The 24,522-nt window shown below is 30.1% G+C and overlaps 3 protein-coding genes across 6 annotated transcripts; 1 reads left to right on the top strand and 2 right to left on the bottom strand.

Moving 5' to 3' along the window:
• Positions 1-806: 806 nt before the first annotated feature.
• LOC107904759 (kinetochore protein SPC25 homolog) lies at positions 807-4,355 on the bottom strand. Of its 4 annotated transcripts, XM_016831239.2 has the most exons (9): positions 4,119-4,354; positions 3,902-3,967; positions 3,634-3,780; positions 2,794-2,907; positions 2,620-2,709; positions 2,412-2,534; positions 1,800-2,200; positions 1,357-1,389; positions 1,017-1,185 (listed from the first exon to the last, which is right to left on the bottom strand). In XM_016831239.2, exons 1-8 carry the CDS (start codon positions 4,285-4,287, stop codon positions 1,357-1,359), a joined length of 1,143 nt encoding a protein of 380 aa, XP_016686728.2. In that variant the 5' UTR covers positions 4,288-4,354; the 3' UTR covers positions 1,017-1,185. The 4 variants fall into 4 exon arrangements, with proteins under 4 accessions (XP_016686729.2, XP_016686728.2, XP_016686727.2 ...); XM_016831240.2 differs by lacking the exon at positions 1,357-1,389 and having other exon boundaries at positions 807-1,185; positions 4,119-4,350; XM_016831238.2 differs by lacking the exon at positions 1,017-1,185 and having other exon boundaries at positions 1,357-1,709; positions 4,119-4,355.
• Positions 4,356-7,654: 3,299 nt separating this feature from the next.
• LOC121224457 (2-oxoglutarate and iron-dependent oxygenase JMJD4) lies at positions 7,655-12,457 on the top strand. Its single transcript, XM_041107815.1, has 9 exons — positions 7,655-8,154; positions 8,271-8,423; positions 9,205-9,367; positions 9,525-9,642; positions 10,363-10,432; positions 10,521-10,601; positions 10,975-11,031; positions 11,130-11,241; positions 11,701-12,457. Exons 1-9 carry the CDS (start codon positions 7,945-7,947, stop codon positions 12,183-12,185), a joined length of 1,449 nt encoding a protein of 482 aa, XP_040963749.1. The 5' UTR covers positions 7,655-7,944; the 3' UTR covers positions 12,186-12,457.
• Positions 12,458-13,263: 806 nt separating this feature from the next.
• LOC107904756 (uncharacterized) lies at positions 13,264-16,336 on the bottom strand. The gene is made up of 7 exons (XM_016831236.2): positions 15,827-16,336; positions 15,668-15,754; positions 15,359-15,568; positions 15,076-15,240; positions 14,921-14,974; positions 14,671-14,817; positions 13,264-13,907 (listed from the first exon to the last, which is right to left on the bottom strand). Exons 1-7 carry the CDS (start codon positions 16,061-16,063, stop codon positions 13,530-13,532), a joined length of 1,278 nt encoding a protein of 425 aa, XP_016686725.2. The 5' UTR covers positions 16,064-16,336; the 3' UTR covers positions 13,264-13,529.
• Positions 16,337-24,522: the final 8,186 nt, after the last annotated feature.

The following is a 24,522-nucleotide window of genomic DNA, read 5'->3' as shown; positions in this document are numbered from 1 at the left end:
GCGCAACCCATGACATATGCATGTAGACAGTACATTTATAAAACACGTACATGTGAAAAATACAATAAAATATATAGAATGAAACTAATAATAATGCATCATATTCATGTATATACAAAATTACAAAAAAAAAACAAATTAATTTAAATTTTATGAGCCAAAAGAAATAGAATTAGTAAATACATTTACTAAATAATATTAAATACACTCCATTTATTTTCGAGCTCGTAATGCCATGTTATTATAAAATTTTCAAATTCTATATGTTGTATTTATATTATAATATATATCATTAAAAAATATTATAATATATAAAATATAGTTTTAAGTTTTTTTAAATAACTAATATAATTCATTTGTAGAATTTAATTATTATAATAATATAAATGAGAGAAATTTATAAATTGATATCCAGATAGCTTTTAAAAATTCAAAAAAAGAAAAGAAAAAATCAGCCTTTTAATTTAACTTGAAAAATAGGCTTAAAAAGCTACTTTTCCTTCTATCTATTTACCACAGCTTTTAGAACAAAATAGTAAACACACCCTTAGTAAAAAGTTTCTTTTGCTTTTTGTTACGAGTAATTGCTAAGTAATCGATAATTGCTGGCTGTATGTATGTGATGCGTATGCAAAGTATTGTATGCTTTTATTTTGTTTCTAAATTTGTCAAAAATGTTCTTTTACGAGTGAAAGAAATTTACTTACATCCTATGAACTTGCAAGCAAATGTAGCAAACATAAAATGGGACAATCAGAGGTCTTCGGACCCACATATCGTAAGTGAAAAGGCTAACCAAATCGATATTGCAAGCGATGCAGATTATTATAAATGATAAAATGGTAATACATTCATCCGAAAGATACAAAGTACCAAAACCTAACAACGCTAAAGCATTTAAACATTCAGCTTAACTAATCATCTTCGATAACTTCATTCCAAAAATGAAGTATGATACAAACATTGGAAGGTCATACCGGGTTAGTGGCACAACTTGGGTTTCAAAGAACAATCGGTTCCAACTAAGTTAAATGATATCTATATGTAGATTAGTTTCCACATCCTGCATGTTAACTGCATCACGGGCTAGTCAGAAAGTACAACATCAGCCCATACCCTAAAATCAACATGAAATCGGAAATTCGATACAACCAAGCAGCCTCCAGTCTAACTTCATTTCTTAGCCTGCCATATATCCGACATCTCAAATTAGAAATATTCTTCAGTATGGATATTGTAGTTTTACTTTTACATGTAGTTGAAAGTTGAAACAATAACACATAATATACAAGCCATACAAGTTCATCACACGCACAAATGCCTTGTCTTGAGATTCTAAGGTTATAGTACAAATACCTATTCTAGATAATCCATGAACCTGCTCCATGCCTAAAGAAGGAAAGAGAGGCTTAGAGTATTACAAAAGGGAACTCACATCATTCTAGAAATAAATATGCATCCCAAACTTAGAAAATGAAGCAAACCAAGGGGTAAACATATTATTCCGAGAGTTCCTGGAAAACAATATGTAAGTCACACTTTGAACCACCAAGTATGAGAATCTTGCAGATATGCTAGCAGATTATTTGCAAGGCTAGGAAACAAGCCAGGCCAAACTTAACAACTCAAGTCTCAAATTCCATCCCTTTCTTTTTAGCTACTACCACCAGATATCAGTTGAATTCTTCAAAGAAAAGAACACCAACATTCTAAAAGAAGGCATACAGATATAAGAATATGTGCTACTTTCCGTATACAGGCTAAGACAGGTAGAGAACATGTGTATTGGGATATAATACCTTAAGCCGAGGGGACTGACGAACAACTGGTGATAAAAGATCTGGTTTTGCTACTTTCTTAAGCCGGGGGGACCGATGAACAACTGGTGATAAGATTTCTGATTTGGCTACTTCTTTAAGCCGAGTGGACCGACGACCTGGTGATAGAATATCTGATTTGACTACTTCCTTGGGACTCCTATTGAGTTCTCCATCAATATGTTGATTTTCATTTACCTTGGCTGGAGATTTACTTCCATGGCTGAATTTCTTAAATTGCCTATTTGCATCTTGAAGTGGAATGTGATGCTCATTTTTCTTGGCAGAAGATTCACTTCTATTACTCGAAACTGATAAAGCTGGACCAGACAAAGAGATCGTGGAACAGTCCTGATCAAAAGTTGTGGACTGGGGCTGCAATCCTGATGAGTCATAAGTGATAGAAGAAATTTATTAAGAAAAATGATTACAAACTTATATTGGAGGAAACACATGGTAAGTATATGAAAAATAGCTTCTTAAATTACAAGCGATGACAGAAAAGGTCTCAACAAACAGAATCATATCCTTGAAACTGCAGTGTAAAATTTAAGCATCAAACATGCAGGGTGAAAAGAATACAATGAATCATACCAAGTGCTGCTGCTTCTTGAAACTTTTCTCTGATGGTTCTAACAAAGCCAAATAAGTCATTTGTTCTGTTCAACTCATTAATCAAGTCTTTAATGCCATTCAAGTTTGGGTTGCAATCCAATACTTGAGATCATGAGGAAGAAAATAAACATGTTAGAACACGTACCATTTTAGACTACAGCTAACACAAAAGGAGAAAATTACTTACAGGAGTAGGCATCATTTGCATGACAAATGGTAAAGGAATATTCTTCCTTTGGATTTTTTATGTTAATATCATTGAATGTAAACTTCACCCCTGGATAAACCAAAGAGCCAGTAAGAAAATAACGGGGGCAAGAAGGGGGATCAAAATGCCATGCAACCTAATTATCTCACTTACCACGACCACCTTCAATCTGAAAACCGAGAACCCGATTATACCATGAAATAGCTTCTTGAATTTCTCCATTTTCCTCTATTTCATGTTCTGCATCCTCTTCAGTTTTTGACAAAGCTATGGATAACACCAAACAGAGAAAAAAGAAAGAAACCACAGAATTCTGAAAACAATTAACAATTTTATATGAAATTATTAAAAGGAAAACAGTAAATAACAAAGCAAACATAGTTCAGGAAATAGAAGAAAACATGATATAAGCATATATTCCAGCAAACTAGGCACGAAGAATAAGTTTTCTTGTTACTCTCTTGCTTGGATCAGGCTAATTGGAGCATTCAAGGTGCATGGTGATCCAAAATAACTGCTTAAGCAGACCTCCTGGTACCTTAGCAATTCCTTGCCAACCATAGGTGGTACAGATTCAAATTACACACTAAATGGCATGGGAAATAGCAAACAGATGCATACAGACAGTACAAATGTGCAGGTACAAACATCTTAAGGAAATGAAAATAAGTAAACCCACCAAGGAATGGAGACTTAGCAATACAATTGGCATGGGAATATATCCATAGCAGCTTAACTCACTTCATCAGCATGCAATGCATGAAGTGCATAATCCATTATATAAAAACTCACCCCAATAATATTCTCAAAGCTCTAATCCCATGTAACCACCGGAAAAACAACAATGAAAATGTGCATTACCAAAATCTCTGTAATTTAAATTTTAGATGGCAAAAAAATGCAAAACCATGGTAGGTGAACACCAGATATATCAACCCATTCGAGCCATACATGAACCATAAGTACAGCCCATTGTTAAGTGTGTATAACTACCTAGAGATTGCCGAGATATAATTGTTCCATACTCTTCCCTCCTGCTCCTTTGAACTTGGACAGTTCTTTTAAGTTCTTCTACTCTAGCTTTTACAGCAGAAATTGAATCCCTCGTTGCCATCTGCTTCGCCTCTTTACGGGTCCTCGCTATAAAGCAGCATTATAAAAGAACATTTAAAAACTCACTGTGCTTTCCAATTCATAACAATTTGATATAAATCCAAACCAAAAAAAAAAAAGCAAAGTTCAAAACAGAGGGAGCAAATACCAACTAAAACCTTGACAAACTCATCTTCGGCTTCTCTTAAATTGGCTTTCAACTTTGCAAGTTTGGCTGTAAAAAACATAGAATAACAAGAAAAATCTCGGAAATTCACTATCAAGATTCAAAACCCTAGTTCTTTTTCAGAACCATAATTCCACTCATGTATGTCAAAGAGAAAGTGAGTAGGAACCATAAAATTAAAGGAAATGAGGTTGCTGACCATGATTTTGAGCAGTATCAAGCGCTAGGGACTTGATGGAATTAAGAGACGAAGGAAACGATGCCGTCAAAGAATCTATCTTCTGCTGTTGGATCGAAAACTCTCTGTCACAGATCGTTCTCAGAGACTCCATTTTCGTCTTTGGAGATTGCTCAGTTTCGCGCTCCATTAGCAAGAGAGAGTGGCCTGAATTTTTTTTCCTTTTTTTTCTTTTTAAATAAAAGGGCGGCCTGATTTGAATTAAAAGGGGAATCTTGTAAGAGATAGAGAAAATAGCGCCCTTTAATTTAAATTGAAAAGATAAAAATAAAATTAATTCCTTATAAATCTAAGCAATTCTTTTTTTTTTTTTAAGTTAGCTATTAGTGGTATTTGTTAAAATTTATTAAAAGTTGCTGTAACTTCATAACATGAGTTTACTGCATTCAACATCTTCAAATTATAACCTTTTTTTCATTAATCCTCAAACTTTAAATCATTAAGTCTTTCCATTACTAAAATTGTAAATATCTTGATTTTGATATTTTTGAAGCTTATAGAAACTTTGTCAGTTCACTCTCTTTCTTTCTTCCTTTATTTTTTTATTTTATTTTTAGTTTTTATTTTTAAAAGTTATATTATAACATTTTATTTTTTTTATTTTTATTTTAAATTATATCATATAAAATTCGAGATGTCATTCAACAATTAAATTAACAATCTTAATAATTAAAACGCCTAATTAATATAACATCAATAAATTAAGGATATAATTAAAATATTTTGAAGTTTGAAAATTAATTTAAAATGAATATCATAATTTAGAGATGTGAGCTACAATTAACTCTCATAAAATATATATATATTTAACATCACACAACATAAAAACGAAAGCGAGATTAATACAATAAACATATCAAAATGACAAAATCCACATAAAAACAAATACGCTTGGATATTACATAATAATTGGAAAAAAAATGTAAAATCTAATAATACGGTAAACTAAACAATTAATAATTTAATTATCGAAATTTAAAATAAAAAAAATTGTGAGAATGTTTTTAATTAAAACGGTTAATAATAACTTTTTACACCCCTTCCTATTATACTGATGCTAAAATTTTCTATTTTTATTACTGTAATGGTTCGTCTTTTCTAACTTTTAATATTCAACGATCATTATAGCAAGGTATTAAAAGAAGTCAAAGTTTAATAATAATTAACTTTTTTATATTAATATTCTATTTGAAGTTGGAATAAACCAATATTTATATGAATTGATTAGAAGTGTTTTTTAATTAATATTGTATTAGTAATGATTTTATTAGCAATAAATTAGAAAAAAAAATCATAAATTCTTTATTAATTGATTGAAATAAGTCAACATTTATATGAAATGATTAACCATGTACATGAATTCTTTTGGGTGATAAAATAAAAATACCCTAAAATTTGAGTGATAATTAAATAGTTTATTAAATGTAAATTTTGTTTACATCCATTTTCATACATATAATTTACAAACATATGCATATTTTCTATAGGTAACTTGTAAAAAATTACATATTAGTTAATTTTATTAAATTAAAATTTTAAAATTGAGTAATTTAACAGGTTGAATTTTATATTTATATTTTTAATTTTAAAAAAATTGAGAACTGTTTTATTATCAATATTTAATATTTTAAAATAAATAACATTTTGGAAGTAAAAATATCATGCAAACCTTAATTATGAATTATATTGTATTTTGTCCTCTCTACTCAATAAATGAGACAATTAATCTCTATACATTAAATCAAAAAACAAATTAGACATTTATGTTAAAAATTGTCGTGGTTGACGAAAAAACAAGATAGTAAATCACATGGTGTGTCGCATGTACTTCATGTTCACATACATGAACCAGTTTTTAACGATAGAAAAATATGAAATTTTTAATAGAAATGGTCATTTGCTTTTTGATCATTGTAAAGAGATTAATTTACCCATTTTTTAAGTAAATGAGACAAAATGCAACATTCGCAAAGGAGCCTACAATGGATGTGCACATTGCATATCTTTCTTGTTCTCTTGGGGTTATTCGACTCGACATGACTAACCCATTACTTGGAAGAAACTCAATAACATCTACTTGGATCTTAGTTAAAATGTAAACAATTCGATAAATTGTATTTTTACCAAAATAATTATTATAGATCATAGAGGATAAAAATATATAAAGTGTAAATCCATTAGAACCCTCTTATTGTAGATGGAGATTAATCTCAGTCATTAATGTAATTCGATTTATATCGCTGGATATAGGATAACTCAACTATAAATAAAGCCTTCTCCTCCATTTGTATAATTGTATTCATTTCATTATTGAGTTAAAGAATACTTTTAACAACATTCACTCAAACACTTGGTGTCCTATTCTTTTGTTGCGGCTTTTCTATTCGAATTCAAGTCCTTTTACAAGGTTGACTTAGGTGGATTTGAAGCAAATAAACCGTCTAAAGTCACACGATTTTGCCAAATTTAAGTTCTGGCTCTGTGACACTAGTACATAGACATCCATGATATAGACTAAATTATGCAGATTTGAAAAAAAAATCATCTAAAACTGCACGATTTTGCCAGACTTAAATTATAGTCTCATAATATTAATATAAAATCATTCATGATATATTTATCATAAATATGTACCTTGATTACATCCAACGTACATATTTTTATGTTACATCCAATAACTGCTTTCAGGAAGCATTTACCTATAAATATAGAATATAAAAATATTTAATATTCATCATTGTAATTATTATTATTTTTCTCCGTAGTACTACACTTTTTAACATTATAACGTATTGAATAGTATCTAGAATTAGCACAGTACAGGTGTAAATAAGATGGTTCTGCTTAGAAATGTAATTTGTAAAAAGCGAATAGAAGTAGTGATCCTATGGTTGACTGCCCATGATTTCAAATCTCTTGTAACCAGGATTCTTACTCAATTATTGCTGAAAGGCAACCCTCTCCTCTCCCTTTATCACCTAACTTTCCTTGAATTACATTGGATTTGAGATTAATATTTGTTAATGATGTAAGATAAAATCCTTTTAATTGATACGTTTTTTGATGCTCAAAATTTATATCTTCTTTTCTATAGAAGCAAAACCATTACTATTTCAATCAATTGGTATTTTGATTATTTTCTTTTGTTTTTCTTTTTGATGTGGATGGAAAACGAATACACTTTCAAGGTATTGTCCATGACTTTAAAGAAAATATAAAAGTACTTTTTAAAGGCAATATGGAGTTGATAAAAGATTATTATCATTGAAGAGCAACGTGCTTAGATAATTTAAACCTAAACTTATAGCATATAAAAATTCATTGGACAACGATAACACTCTAATGATAGAGTATTTATTCACATGAACTCTATATCTTAGAGGTTACAAATTTGATCCATGAACGCGGTTTTTGCTCTCCTACAATTTAAAATGTGCCTCTAAACTCTCTTTACAACAGCAAAACAAGAATTTAGGTGATACCATAGTATAATCTTAAAGTGTTTAGTCATTATGCTTTAATGGAATCCAAATTTAGGGATCAAATTAAAAATTGTTGTCAAGTTCCTAAACTAACGTGGACAAAAAAAAGTATAGGTACCAAGTTGAGAAAATTTATAAGTTGAGGGAGTTAGATGATGCTTTATTCCTTTTATTTAAAACAAAATTTTCCCATGGCAAGCTTAACCTGCCTTTAAAAATAAAAAACGACTCCCTAGTCCTAGTAAACGAGGTCTGTCAGTTTGATTTGCTTCACACTTTAAGCCCTGAAATCATAAAGAACAAACATGAGCTTAAAAATTGGCGGGACGATAGAAAAGGTGAACGGACAAGAACTTTTCTACTCTGAATTTGCTGAGAAATACTTGGCGGGAAACCAACCTGTGCTCTTAACTGGTTTGATGGATGATTGGATAGCTTCCAAACACTGGGTTTCCTCCAATGGCCGGCCTAACCTCATTTTCTTTCCTACCCATTTTGGGAAATCCAAAGTTCAGGTATTTCCCTGCTTTTTCTCAAAATTTCATCTTTTTGTTTCTTGTTGTTTTTAGGACAAGATGGTCTTCATTTCTTTCGGTTTTTTTTACAAACACTTGGGGTGCAAATTATATAGGTAGCAGATTGTGATACAAGGGAGTTTACCGATCAGAAACGGATAGAGATGTCTGTTTCGGAGTTTGTTAATCACTGGCTTCAGGGTTCTATGGAGAATCATGATGTTAATGGGAAGTCCGTTCTATATTTGAAGGATTGGCATTTTGTGAAGGTGCGTTCTTAACCTTTTAATGCTTATTGTTAGTGGCTATTAAAATATTATACGTATGTAGTGGAGTTTTACAGTGTTCCATTGTAATTATGCACTATATCCATTTATTAGAAACCAATGCAGTCGAGCACATCTATGTCAACCATCAATATGTACTATTTACTCTAAAAATACAGTTTATGTTAGCCGAACTCTTCATTTTACATAAAGTACCCATGTTCAGCTTTTATATATAGCACGTATACAGTCATATGGTATAAAGGTCATCCCTGAGTTTAGGTCAAATGAATATGAGTTAAATTTGGAGTTCTTTTGCAGAACAGAACCATATATATCCACTGTTTTTGCCCTGAACTATATGTGAAACAACAGACATACATGTATAAAACTATTCAGTATTTTTGCCTATGTGAAACAAGACATACATGTCAACTTATAACATTATTCGGGTGAGATTTGAAGAGACTAGCTTTACGTTAAATATGAAAGATGTTAATGTGTTATTTAGATCGTTGTTTCTATGACATCATGTTAAAATTGTCTTCCCTCCTTTTCTTTCTTTGTTGTTGATGATTATCATGTTTATTGTTTTGTTTTTGTTGTTCATTTTGTGTTTCCTACAAACTTTTCTCTTTTATTTATTGAACGTTCTTAACAAAATAAATGATTAGCCATAGTAGGACAAGTCGTGGAAATCTGTTATGCTTTATGCTACAATGTAAAAGTACATTACAAGCTTAGTTGTCTCAGTTTTTCATATCCTTTTCAATCTTTTTGTCAGGAGTATCCAGAATATCAAGCATATATAACTCCTCTTTTTTTTACTGATGATTGGCTGAATCTTTATCTTGACAATTATCACATGCATGACGATCTGGATGCTGATCGAGTGAGTAATGATATAAGTTGCTCTGACTATCGCTTTGTGTATATGGGAGCAAAAGGTTCGAGTATGGATGCAACAATATCTTCAGTGGTTGGATATATTATAGAAATTTAGATATATATACCTTGTCAGGAAAGATGCCGAGTGACCATTCTCTGACCATGAATATTTAATGCAAAAGAAACTAACAAACCATTTAAATCTTTCCATTGCAGGATCCTGGACACCTCTTCATGCTGATGTTTTCAGAACATATAGTTGGTCGGCAAATGTGTGCGGCAAGAAAAAGTGGCTTTTTCTGCCTCCTCTGCAATTTAATCTTTTGTTTGACAGGCATGGACAACTTCTTGCTCAATATGGCATCCGATAGTTGTATGTTTGGAGATTTTAGCACTTTAGCTTTTTTGGACTTCGTAAAAGGACATTTAGTTAGCATTCAAACTATAACAGCCATTTCTTTGGCATTTATTGTTATTGTTGCTGGAGTCCAAGAGAACGGCAATACCCAGCTAACAAGTTGCTTGCATTTGTGCTGCTTCACACTGATGTTGAAGCCAGTTAAGGTGCTGTAGAGGCAGAACAAGATTAAAGAGAGACTGAGAGATCCCTGACCTAAATGGCATATGGTCCTTTCAATAAGAATTCTCAATGTAATCAGAATTAGCCACTGATGCATTATCACCTGTCTCATTTGCATGGTGGCCTTAATATTAGTCTAGTATGCTGCCTGAGCTGGTAAAGCAGGTATTCCGTGTTGTATATAGAACTGGTGGATTGTCCAGCTCCCCTGTGGTTTAAATTTGGCCTATGGACTGGATCCATGGTCTTTACCCATATTCAAAATATCATGTAAAAGGTTAAAAAGATATTAAGAAGATGAGAGAAATACCTGCATTCTTTCATGGGGTTGTGAATTGTGATGACAAATGCATAGGTTATTACCATGTTCTTGCATTCTATTATATAGCTGACTGCTGTTCTAAGAATATACTTTCTACTCAGTGCAGGCCTTTAGTAACATTATTTCTTGACTGCTGTCTTATTTCACCTCAGGAACATGAAAAACACCGTGTATAATATCTTTGATGACATTAGTGAAACTGATTTTCCTGGTTTTAAGAAGGTAACTAGTCTTTCTAGAGCTTCAAATGTACTTTAATTTCTTTCCTGCACATCTAAAAGATATGCTGTTATTTTCATACCATGTGAAGGCTATCTGGCTGGAATGCATACAGGAGCAGAACGAAATTATCTTTGTGCCTAGTGGATGGTACCATCAAGTCCATAATCTGGTAAATTAAATTATTTTTCTTTTTTTTTCTTTCCAATAAATCTTTTTGAAGGTTATCAATGCTTTGAGGGCATGTAATTAAAAAGTGTCCACTGAAAAAGGAGAATAGACTTAGAGAAAATGATAGAGGAGTTGGGGAACAGAGGGGCATTGGCTGATGTGTCTGTTCAATGGTGATAAAGATTTTTTTTTTCATGGTGTTTCTAACATATAAAGAGGGGTAAAATGTGGCCTTGCAATAATAGGTTCCACAGCTCCCATGTTACTGTAGTTTGCCAAAAACTTTAGACTCAAGTCTCATGTAGATACACAGAGCTACCTTTCTTGCACGTGATGTATCATCTCTTTTAAACTCATAATACAAAGATTTTCAGGAGGACACAATATCAATAAACCACAACTGGTTCAATAGCTACAATCTTTCTTGGGTGGTAAGTGCGGTTACTACAGACCTGTTCTTCATAAATATAAAAACCCATTTCTTATATAGAATATGAAGTATATCTTGTTAAGAAACTTTTTCTTTCAGTGGGATCTATTATTAAGAGACTACAAGGAGGCCAAGGAGTACATAGAGGATATCAAAGATATCTGTGATGATTTTGAAGGGCTCTGTCAACGCAATCTTGCAGCAAATACAGGTAATATATTAATCTTCATAGGGATGATAGTTCACCACATGTTTGAGTTCAGGTTGTTATTTTCTTCTTGTAGCTGGTTTTTTATACCTAATGTTAGTGGATGAACTTATTTATTTATTTTTGGTTAATGTCAGTCTTGTTATTCAATGGTTTTCCTGAAGTGGGAAGTGTCACCAGTAAAGAATTTCACTGACCTTATACATTTTTTCTGGGATAGTATCATTTAGTTGATTCTGCAACTTACTAGAACTCTTCCTATCGCAAATGTCTTTTTTGGTCACCCAATTATCTTGGATTTTTTGGGTGCTTCCATTTTTAGGAAATTGTTGGGGTGACCAAATAAGAAAAGAAACATAGTTGGCTGACTACTAATGCAGTTTAACCTACTTTCTCTCTCATGTGCCAAAATTGTTGTCGTCTTTATGATAAGCTTGATAAAAGTTTGTCCTCTTTCTACAGGAATGAATTTTAATGACTTCTTCATCTTCATATCACGCTTTTCGCTGGCCAATGTGGTGGAACTGTATTATCTACGTGGTGAATTGAACTCCGAAAATTCAATCTGGCATTGCTCTGCTATAATAAAACATTTTGCTCTGAACCTTTCATCTATAAGGAAAACAGCATTGAAGATGAAATCTGAAGGCGTGAAAGGAAATCTCGGTATCATAAATTTGTTGGAAACTCTAAGCGATCCCAAGTTTCTTAAACTATGCACTGGTTTAGGCAGAATATATTCAGTTATCCACGAGGAAGAGAACTGGAGCTGTACTATGAAGAAAGCTTTGATGGCTGATTTTGCTAAGTATGGATCTCAAGTTTGTAGTCCCGAAGATCTCATTACGTTTATAGACTATGCCGTTTCGAAACTTAGTAGCTACTGCGATGAGCAAAACCCTCTTCTGTCAGTATTATACGAAATCCAGCCACATGAACAAAATTAGCACTTTTAACAGTTATTTTTCCATCTATATTATGTTGTGTTTACTTCATAGATCTGTTGCTGCTGGTAACCATATAGGCACTCAATTCTAATGTGAAGCTAAGAACGTGATTGTGGATTCAATCACGTTAAAGCATTCAAGCAAAGCCTGTGGAATTGAAGTCTATGTATTGCAGCCCAGATAAGTTATTTCTTGGGATATAAGTAACATTTAGTCACTGAACTTGGCAATTTTTTTTACATTGGTATCTGAATTTTTTTTGTTTTGTATTAGCCCCAAAAATTGGTAGTTTTTTTCAATTTAATCCCTGAAATTGGATTTCATTAAAGTATGATGAAATGCCACTTTGAGATTGCACTAGATCATCGCCTATTTTTAATTTTTTAATAATTTCCTTATATATTTTTTATATTTTATATAATTAAAAAAATTCAAATGATGATGACATCTAAGATTAGGGACCAAATTGGGATAAGTTGTCTAATTTTGGGATTAATATGGACAAAAAAATTCAAAGATCAAGTAGGGAAAAATTGTCAAGTTCAAGGACTAAATGTAAGCTATTAATAAAACTAGACTAAATTGGTGTCACCGGTTAACCGAGCAAAAATTTGATTATAGAAATTATGAAAATATCTTTTTGCAATTAAAATAAGTCATATTATCCGAAGATACACACCAATTGCATTAGTAAAATTATAAATTTATCATTCAACTAAAACTTCATTTTAGTAAATTTTATACAATTTTATTTTAATATGCACAATTTATTTAATAATATTGTTAATTGAATTGGTGTCACAAGTTAACTCGAGAGTAGCTCACAGTTAATGATAAACTGTGATAAATAATTGTAATATATTTAGTATTATTTATTTAATGAATTTATATGTTTAAATTTCATTTTACTCATAGTTTTATCTAATTTATTATTTTAATATAATACATATTTCATGTGTTATTTTAATTAATTAGTTTCAAATCATACTTTTTTATTATTTATTATTTTTAAATACACATTTATATTTTAAAATTTCCATTTTCACATACATATGTTTCTGATAAAATTTTTAGTATATAAAAAAGCAAACATAGATGACTAGTGTTATTAACAGTTTGTATCCCCGGCCAAAAGAAATATTTACGTGGATATATATATATAGTCCCCAGCTGGGAGGGTAAATCAATCTTCCAGGGGACCAAAAATATGCATTACTTGACAGACCAAAAGCAAAGAAAAAAAAAAATCTAAGAATAACCCAAACCTTATTAAGACCTGGGACAGAAAACTTGGGGTAAAAGAAAAAGAGAGAAAAAAAATTAAAGGGTTAAAAGATGAAATAGTTAAGGACATCTTACATTCCTTCCAGGGCCTCCATAATAAAAGTAAGTTCCCCAAACACGGTTTCTTCCTTGTCTGATGTCGTAACAATTGGCACGATCAGCCTTTAAATGAATGTTTGTCAATGGGACCAAATTATTGTCCCAATCAACTGTCTGTAAGTTCCTGAAATAAGCTGCTTTTCTAAAGCCTTCTTCTGCAAAATGACCACTGCCCATTTGTGTTGATGTGTGGAATCCTGAGGATCTAGTGTTCACAATTTCTCCTCCAAATTGTACCATGTTGGCATGGCTTCTCAAGTGACTAAAAAGAAAGGCAGGCCAGTATCCCACCAATAATCCTGGTCCGAATTCTAACCACCAATGTCCATGTTTTGGATCCTACAAAAAAGAAAAAAAAAACAGTTTTTCAGTTGGATGTTGTATGATGTTCTCCATTTTTAAGTTTTATTTATGTTACTACAACTTTGTCTGGTTTTTGGTAAAAATATCATAGAGGCCCTTGTACTAAGAGCTGGTTGTATTTTGCCCCTCTACTAAAAAAATGGATAAATTAATCTTTGTACGTTAAATCAAAGAGTAGGACAGATTGACCTTTAGCACAGGGGTCTCCATGATACTATATAAAAGAATAGGACAAAATTATGCCAGAACCATATTTGAGCAAAGTAGAAGGACCAAAGCCAAAATTTGACCTATATTATATAAGGATGGTGAGATGGATCATATGGTAAAAGAAAATGAAAATTTTAGATTTTTAGTTTCAATAACTCGTTGAATTTCCTCTAAAGCTGACAAAAAATAGTTAAATTTTTGGTATCAAACTAAGAAAGAGAGAGTAACTTGACACATCACTTAACAATTTGAGACAAAAAAGAGAAGAGAATTTTACATCTTTTAATATTAGGAATAGAAAAAAAAATGAAGATAAATGCCAAGAAGGGTGTTTAGCCATTGATCACTTTAGTCAATTTTATCTATTACATCATTTCAAGGCAGCATGTTTAGTGATTTGTCAAAAGGAACCAAACATTGAAGCTACAGATGTGAAACAGTAAAATAACACATAGAACTTCCATTACAGAAAAAATAGACCAAATTGTTTACTAACATTATGTTCATAACTTGGTTTAGTAGCACTGACCTTCCAAACCATTAATCCGATATCGAACTGTCTGCCATTGTAAGAGGACCTTGGTGAGATTGCTGCTCCAATGGCAACCTTGTTGTTGGTTTGGACAAAACCAGAACAAAGCAAGTTGTAACATCCTGTAGTCTGGTATGCATCACTCTGTAATTTCAAATGTCAATTAACAGTTGATTATTCTGTCACTTTTATGTCCTAAATCTTGTTTACATGAACAGACAAGAAGATTGCTATATGTTATACTCACTGTCCAGTATGTGAAGAACCTTGGGTAATTATCTCCATATAGTTCAGGGCTAACCTGAAAGAAACATGAACATACAACTGTTTCATTAGGAACATAAAAATCATGTCATGTTTGAAAATGGTAAGTGATGAGCGAAATGATTTTCAAGGACATGCCTGCCAACCAGCTTCAATGGTGTTCAAATCATTGCCAAAAGAACCAGAGATGATCCATATCTGTGACAAGCTAAACTCGTATTCATTCGTCACACGAGGCGCCCATACGCTTAAACTTGCCCTTGCTCCATAATATTGATCACCATTCTCGAAGACAACTGCATGCTGCAATGAGGGTGAAAAACAGGTAACTTGTCTAAACTACACAGATTCTTTTTTTCCCCTATGACTAAGGCACCGGTTTTACTCGTTTTTCGGTCTTGAATCTTGAGAATATACTAACCTCATGGCCATAACCGGTCGAATCTCTCCGTACATGTCTTCTTATTCTTCCATATCTTCTAACAGAACTTGCTCTAAGAATGTCTTGTTCAGTTGTTCTTCTAATTGGAACTGTCCCTTTAGGACATGATTCACCTGTATCTCTCCATAGCTGGAAGCTTTCAGAGACTGCTTCTGTTAAGTTATGTCCTTTTGGCCTCACAGCCGGTTTCTGTCAAAACGATGTTCTTGTTAATGTCTGTTTCACATATAACTAAGGATGTCTTGTAACTTTATTCATTAAAAACAAGCAGAATTTTTGTTTTTCTACCAATGGTTTCTGCCCTTTAAGCTGAGGATGATCAAAAGCAGGTTGAAGATGAGACGGAACACAGTCTATAACATCACCATCTGGACTCTGCAACAAGAAACCAAGAACCAAACATCATATAATTATCATATAATTAGCACAAAGTTTCAAAGAACCTGCCTGAATGGTCTTAACAGCAGGCTTATTTATCTTCTTGAGATAAGCTTGGACTCTTCTTAGCTTCTGAATATCTTTGTAAGGGTTTAAAGTACAGTTCTGTAGTTGCCGGTGACCGGAATCCGGTACTGATTGTAAAGACAAGACAGGGCCAAGAGAAGTGGAAACAAGAAGGAAAGCAACAAAAATGTGAATCATTGTGGAATGTTTTTGTATATAATAATGTCTTCTTGTGTTCATAACACAACATGGGTTTATTCCAGAATGTTTGTCCCTGGAATTGGAAATGAATCTCTCTTCAAATCTTTACTAAAAAAACACAAGACCCCCATTTTTCTAACATATAAACAAAACTGAAAATTCTCAAACCCCTTTGCATTTTTAAGACAAATTCTATAACGGGGCTGTGCTGTGTGAATTGTGATCAAAACAGATATAATTTTTCTTTTTTTGTTTCTTTTGGGTTGCTTTCAGGGTTGTCAGCTTTATCAAAAGAGAAAAATTAAAGCTTTGGTTATATATATATAAAATTGCAGGCATTTACTGTGTTTTCTTTCATACAGGCTTAAACTCTTTCCAAACAATGATTTTTGTGTTGTGAATCCAGGTTTTTTTTTCTCACAATAAAAGTATAATACAACTCCTTATGTTAGGTTAGAAGTTAAATTACATTTTAACTTTTATATTTAAAAAATAAGTAAATTAATTTTTTGTAGGTTAAATAAAAAACAAATTGTTTCTCTATTAAAAATATCATTTATATTTCTATTAAAGAAATATAAAATACATATTTAGTCATTTTATATTAATTTTTAACCGTATAAATAAATGAATAAATTTTTTAACAAAAACAATTAATTTACTCTTTAATATGATGCATAAAGATTAATTAATTAATTAATTTTTAAATATAAAAAATAAAATACAATCTAATTACTTATATAATTACATTTTGTTTATGCTTTGATTTTATGTTATGCAGAGGCATCATTTGTACTGAAAAAAAAGCTATGACATTTGTACATTTTTCTTTGTGGGGGCATTCGTAATCATCATGTCCAACAAAAACATCATCACAGGGGAAAAAACGCTTTGGTTTCTTTTTTGCTTTCTTTCCGGAATTCAAATTACTACTTATGTTACTTAAATTCCAAGTTACTGTAATATATATACGTATACTATTTATAAAAGATTTTTTTTACCGTAAAAGTATTATTAAAGTTTTTTATTAAAAATTAAATTGTATTTTATTTTTATTTAAAAATAGGTAAATTAATCACTGTACAATAAATCATAGAGTTAATTAATTTTTTCTGTTAAAATTTTTATTTATTTCTCCTATTAAAAATTGATGTGGTTGATGAAATAATCAGACAACTATATGTGACATACCCTATTTTTATATACAAAAACTAATTTTTAATAATAAAAAATGAGAATATATTTTTTTATTTAACATACAAAAATTAATCTACTATTAATAAAATAAAATACAATTTTACTTTTAATATAAATATTTCATTATACTTCACTTTTTTTTATATATTGCAGATAAAATATTCATATGATGACGGGACTAATACAATGTTTGTATATTAACTTATGTCAGTTTACAAATTCAGCTGGTAGACCCAGGCATTTCACTGAAAGAAAATGAAAAAAAAGCAGGCACTTTATTTCTCTATAACCACATTCCATATTGGGGGCTAAGCTTAATGGTTTTAAAGTTGGTAGTTGGCTGATTTGATGAACTACTTAATGTATGGTGGGTAGTATAATCGAATTTCGTTTTATTCTTTTTATTAATTTACTTATTTTTAATAAAAAACAATATGTAGTTTGATTGTTTTTTCTTTTGCAACCATCAACAAATTTTTTAGTCTTGAAATTGCACTTTAAATAGCTTAAAACTTATATTTTCTTTCTTTTTTAATTGGAAAAGAAGGTAAATAAATAAATATAATAATAAGGCAGTGGGCAGTGGGGACTTGGGCTTTTCAGTCTTCACATTGATGGTGTCAAAATCAAAGGTTTAAAGGTGTGGTGTTTAAGGAGGACAGGCACCAGAATGGCACAGTATTTGTTTCTTTGCATTGAAGTTTGGTCCCAAAATTCTCCAGCTCAAAGGTTGAGAGGTGGGTGTTTTAAGTTAAGTAGTAGGTATATTAAAACAACGGAAAAAATGGGTTTTTTTACTAAAATATTATAAAAAATAAAAAATATTATATTTTTTTATTTATCAAAATAATACAAAAAAAAGGCTGATGGAGGGCATGAAAAAGGCGGCACCAATTATGCATTTTCCATAGGCGGCACAGGACTAAAATATAATGATCTAAAGTTTTAATGACTTGATATGAAAATTTATCATTTTGAATTTTGAAAGTGAATTAGTGCTGCCGTGGGTGCGGCGGCACTAAAGTTGAAATGTGGCTAATTGTCTTCTAATCCCTTCTTATTTATTATTTTCTTTTCATTCCCCTTCAACTCACTTTTTATTTAATAAACAAGCCCTCAACCTATTTTTGTAGTTAAATAAGCTCTTAATCTATGATTTTTACTCATAAAAGCCATTTATTTTATTATTAAAGTAAATATATTTTACGTTAATTTGATGAGAATAATTTATTAAATAAAAAATTACTAAATTTGATGAGAATAGTTTATAATTATAATTTATTTTTTCTATTTGGGTTACATTTATGAGTGATCAGTTTTATTATTACTTTTGGTTTTTCAATAAAGCATGCCTGGTATTTCTATTAATTTTTTTAATTAAATCTAATATTAGTTAAGTGATAATTAAGATACTTAGAATTCTAATTAAGTAATAACTCTACTTTACTTTAATAAAAGTAGCATCGTCAAATTTTTTAACTAATAACAATAAATTATAATTATAATTATCACAATTTTTTTTACCTTTTTCCTATATTTTATGCTTAGAGTTCTATTTAAATAACAATTCTATTTTAAAATTAGCACAATATTTTTAATAGTAATTGCAGTTTAAATTATAATTATTTTGAAATATATAATTCTCACAACTTCTATTAAATTAAAATTATTTTTAAATTTATAGAGTATTTATATATAAAAAAATATTTTTATTTAATTAAAAAACTTGAATTCTTATTATTTTAAATTCATCCAATTATATTCAATGATTTTATAGATTTATAGTTTTATTAATTAATAAAATATTATGTTTTTTTAAAGTAGAGCCTTTATAATATATGACCAAATTAATTAATTTCACATTAATATATTATTGTTTTAATTAATCTTACTTTTTGTTATTATATAATAATATTAATAAATTATTATTCTAATGTAGTTTAGTAATATAATTAACAATAAAGGATATTTTTGTCAGTTCAAAACTTTTTTCAAGACTCGTGCTTTTATATATATTATAGATAGATATTTTTATGATTTTTATCGGATATATGAAAGATTAAATCACAACCTATCATATTTCGTCATCTAATTGGTCCGTTAATTGATTTTAATGGTTAATGTAACGAAATGTGAAAATTATTAATGTAAGAGCTTAATTAATTTTTTAGGTTAACGATAAGGGCTCAACTGGATTCAAATTAAGTCAAGGGGCTTAGTAACTTTTTTTGGTTTTTTCTTAAGGGACTATTATAGCTATAAGCCTTTGATAAACATAATTTTTTTATTTAATAAACTATTCTCATCAAATTCACATAAACATAAAATGCGAATTAGTTTATACTTTTTTAAAAAGTTTTACTTTAGGTAAAATATATTTACTTTAATAATAAAATAAAGGGCTTTTATGGGTAAAAATCATAGATTAAGAGCTTATTTAACTACAAAAATAGGTTGAGGGCTTGTTTATTAAATAAAAAAGTGAGTTGAAGGGGAATAAAAAGAAAATAATAAATAAGGAGAGCTTAGAAGGCAATTAGCCACATTTTAACTTTAGTGCCGCCACACCCAGAGGCGGCACCAATTCACTTTCAAAATTCAAAATGGCAAATTTATACATCAGGTCCTTGAAACTTTAGATCATTATATTTTAGTCCTGTGCCGCCTATGGGAAAGGCACCATTGGTGCTGCCTTTTTCATGCCCTCCATCAGCCTCTTTTTTTTTTGTTGTAATATTTTGGTAAAAAACCCGGAAAAAGTATTATGAAGAGTTGAATTGAATTTTAATTTTTATTTAAAAATTGAGTAAATTAGTTATTATATATTAGATTAAAAATTAAATTAATTTTTTGTTAAAATTTTTACTTTTTTTATTGTTAAAAATTAGCATGGCTGATAAAATAATTAAATAGTGAGACGTGGTGTGTCATGTGCACTACATTATGACGTACAATGATCAATTTTTAACAGTAAAAATAGATAAATTTTTGAACAATGGAATCAATTTACTTTTTGATTTTTATGTATAATTATTAATTTATTCATTTTTTTGTCTTTATTAATCATTTAACTTGATAACTTTTCCCAATTTTGTCTTTGAACTTGGATTCTATTTTAATATGATGACATTACACTTTAAAATTGTACCATTCAATCACCTAAAAGTTAAAAATATATAATCTAAAAAATAAAAAATAAAAAAATTCAAGTGATTACATTGTATAATTTTCGATTGTTATGTCATCATACTTTAATAAAATTCAAATTTAGGGATCAAATTGAAAAAACTATCAAATTGCAAGACCAAAAAGAATCACGAACCAAAGTGAAAATGTTACCAAATTTAGGGACTAAATTTTATTTTTTCCCAATCTGAAAAGTAAGTTTATAATTATAAAATGATAAGCCTTTGGAGTTTGGCTGAGGGTTGTGGAGGGTAGTGGGATGGGTGCACAAAAGTAGATATTGGGGCCCTTTCTCTTTGTTAGCTTTTGGGATCTGGGATATGGTGGTGCTTGCCACTAGGGTTGAAAATTCGAAAACCAAAAATTAACTTAAATCAATATGTTTGAATAATTTATAAAATGTAAGTTTAAAAATGATGGCTATTTAAAATTAAATTAAATTTTATTTTTATTAAATTTATAATTAAATTTAAATTTATATAAAAATAAAAATTTATATTTAAAATGTTAAAAATAATTTAAAAATTCTTTAAAAAATTGTTTTTAAGAGATATATATGAAAAAGACCTTGAAATGTTGTTAAATAATATTCAAAAGTTATAAAACAAAGTTTATTTTGTTAAAATAAGTCTAAAAACCAAAAATAAAAAATAATATAAAAAATCCGAAAATCAAATTGAACCAAACTAAATTATAATGAATAGTTTAAAAAAATCCCAAAATTTGACCGAACCGAATGATTATCACCCTTACTTGCTACTTCTAATTGCTCTCTTTTACCCTTTAATCAAGTATATATTTTATTGTTATTGTTTTTTATTTTATGATTCATAAATATTATGATTTAGTCCTTCCAACAATATATCTTCAAAGTTAAACTTTAATTTTCTTATGAATAGTACAATGTACCATATGGAATACATGTGGATATACATATATTTATATTTCATTGTTGTTATTTTCTCAACTTTTAAGAAATGGGCACTATAAATAGTCTCACCCACCACTGCAGCAAATTAAAGCAAAGCTAGCTGTTGAGGAATATTGGGCCAGGGCAAGTCACCCTCAATATTAAAACAACTGGTCGGCATTGCCATGGGTGGGAATTATCATTTATTAACCTATTCCACTGCTCCCAACATGCCTCCCCCTCCCTTTATTTTTCTTGAAAGAATAGATTCCTAGCTCCACTTAAAGCAAAGTGATGCTTCTTAGTACTATACAGTGTATACATTTTCTATTTTTTAATAAAATAATAAGTAGGTCCATAAAAAATTTTAGAGTGTGGTTTAAAGTTCAGATTTAGGGCTTAGGATTTTTGTTTATTGATATATTGATGACTGTGATTTCTGGGGATAAAATATAATAAGTGAAACTATTTAGTATACCTCTGACCAATTCTGTCACGCAAATATAAAATGTAAATGGAAGCAGTGTAGCAATAGAGGTGAAGACGATTTCTCGAGGAATTTTTTCTTTCTTTTTACTAAAACCATTGCTGTAATAATTGTTGTGGAACCTACTGGCTGGACCACTATATCTTGTGTCTTCGGATAATAAAGTCAATCCAAATACAACGAAGAAACATAATTAGTATTATTATGGTATAGGTAGATACATTTCTTCTAAATCTTGGGCTGCCTGGCCGAAATTTTGGTTTATCAGAAATGCACTTGTTTTCGGCAATTCTCACCCTTTCCTTTACTCCAATGACATGGAAATCTTCTGTCAAAGGGATTTTATAAACTCAACACAAATAAATCTTATTTAGGAGACCCAGGTAAAGCTGTAGCAAGAGTTTTTATACTTGATCATGATGGGAATTGAATCATTGGTTCGTTCCGTCATATTTTTAGTACCTCTAGCATTCAAGTTCAAGCTGAACTATGAGCCCTTAGAAAGTCTCTAGTTACCCAAGGATTTTAATGTAATTGAAATTGAAGTTGATGCTACCATTGCTATTTAGCTTTTATCTAATGAGAATACTTCTAATATTTTTTTCTCCCTTAATTGATGAGTGTAGGATGCTCCACCAATCTTTGGATGTTAGTTCTATAAAGCATGTTTTCCGTAAAAAGAACAAATACGTCAATATGTTTTTAATTTTTCAAATTTGCTTAATATTTGCAATACTCTTTCTAAAAGTTTATGTTGACTGATAAACAATGTGTATTATATATCGAGCTTGACTGTCGTTTTCATTTTATTAACCTAGTTCCCTTTTCGATAAAAAAAAAGTTGGATACATGTGGTACTGAAATTTATAGTCGATTTTACATATGATACATTGATAAATGGTGAATAACAATAAATGGTAATATTACTACGAGGAAATGGTGATTTTTGTTTTTTAAGAGTTAAAGAGACTTTTTATCATGCACCAAATGACAATCCAATAAAGTCCAAAAGAAGGCAAATTGTTGGGTAGGATGGTGATACATGCTTGCCACCCACCATATGTATATTTAGATTGTCATTGTCCTATACAAAATAATGTTTGCTAAAAAAGAAACCCACAAATTAGCTTAGTCCATAGAAACTACGTATATAGAGATTGAAGCTGGCGGATCATCCACATCTTATTCAGATTTGGAGACCATGTGATCTCTATCAACTATATATTGGGATCTATATAAAAGAGAAAATGGTAGATTAAAAAAAAGTTTATCATTTTCACCATCTTTATGGAAAGATAAAGCTGAAAATTGATATATTAAAAACTTTGCAAAAGCATGGGGGTACATAAGCCCTTTAGTCTTGAATCACATGGATGTGTGCCCACCCAAACACTGACTGACCAAGGGCATATATTGGATTAAATTGAGAGAGGGATATATCTTATAGATTGCTCTTATACATAGAAAAAAAAAACCTTTTATCAGGTAGAATGAATTCTAGTAACTTTTGACACCAAATTCACCATTATATATAGAACTGTGTGAAAGTATCATGAAAATTTTTATGCTAGAAGTTAGATTGTATTTTACCTTTTTTTTGTTAATTTTTTTATGTATTATTATTATTAAAAATTAGCGTAGCCAATGAATTAACCAAATAATTACATGTGACAACATGTACCTTTTTAATCTAACATACATAGATTAATTTATCTATTTTTTAGTAGAAAAAATAAAATGTAATCTAATTCTTAATATAAAAAACCATGATACTTTTAGTCAATGGTTCTTCATCGAATATGACTTTGAAACGCTCTACAAAATGGTGACACGATTCCAACCAAAAAAAAATTGTTCAGGCTATGAGATTGCAGGCTTAAAGCCCTGAAAGACCCAAGTTCAATAAAAAACCGATTGGCAAGCTAGAGAAAAGTAGCTTTTAACATGGCCCAAGTTGTAGGGCCAACCACGCATCACCATAAAATGGCGGAAGGCCGAACTTCAAGCCTAGATTTGTGATCACAACGAGGTAGGCAGGGTTGGATTTTTGCATATCTTGATTTCGACTCGAAGCTTTACTTACTGCATACCCTGATTTTGATCTAAAAACAATAATTTATCCTGAACTTGACTCGAAAATTTCGACTTGATTTGGCTTAAATTTTATTTTATTTTATTATGTTTTCTATTTCTTTCCAAAGTTCATTAAAGAAGTATTTGCTTCAATAGATTTTAATCTCAATAAAATTACATTTTTTTGAGTTCAAAAAATAAGTCACATATCAAATTATTGATAATAACTCAATTTTGAAGTAATTTTTTCTTTTTCCAAATTTTGGATAAATAATTCATTGGCAAAGGTTCTAGAGAAATAGAAATAAGTAATAGTAGACAAGAAGTTGAAAGTAAAAGTATCTTGAAAGCTTTCGTGTTAGAAATTAGATTATATTTTATTTGTTTTATTAAAAAAATAGTAAATTAACCCATGTATATTAAATTAAAAGACAAACATGTTATTTTTGTTAAAATTTCATCTATTTTTACCGCTAAATACTAGCGTGGTTGATGAAATAGGCATGTGTACCTCATATTAACTTATAAAGACTTATTTTTAACCATAAAAAGGGATGAATTTTTAATCCAGTAATAAATTTGCTCTTTAATTTAATGTACAATGATTAATTTGTCTAATTTTTTAGTAAAAAAATAAAATGTAAT

Source organism: Gossypium hirsutum, chromosome D12 (assembly GCF_007990345.1).
Source record: "Gossypium hirsutum isolate 1008001.06 chromosome D12, Gossypium_hirsutum_v2.1, whole genome shotgun sequence".
Taxonomy (NCBI): Eukaryota; Viridiplantae; Streptophyta; class Magnoliopsida; order Malvales; family Malvaceae; genus Gossypium; species Gossypium hirsutum.
Note: the sequence above shows the minus strand (reverse complement) of the source record. Positions and strands in the feature narration are given on the sequence as shown.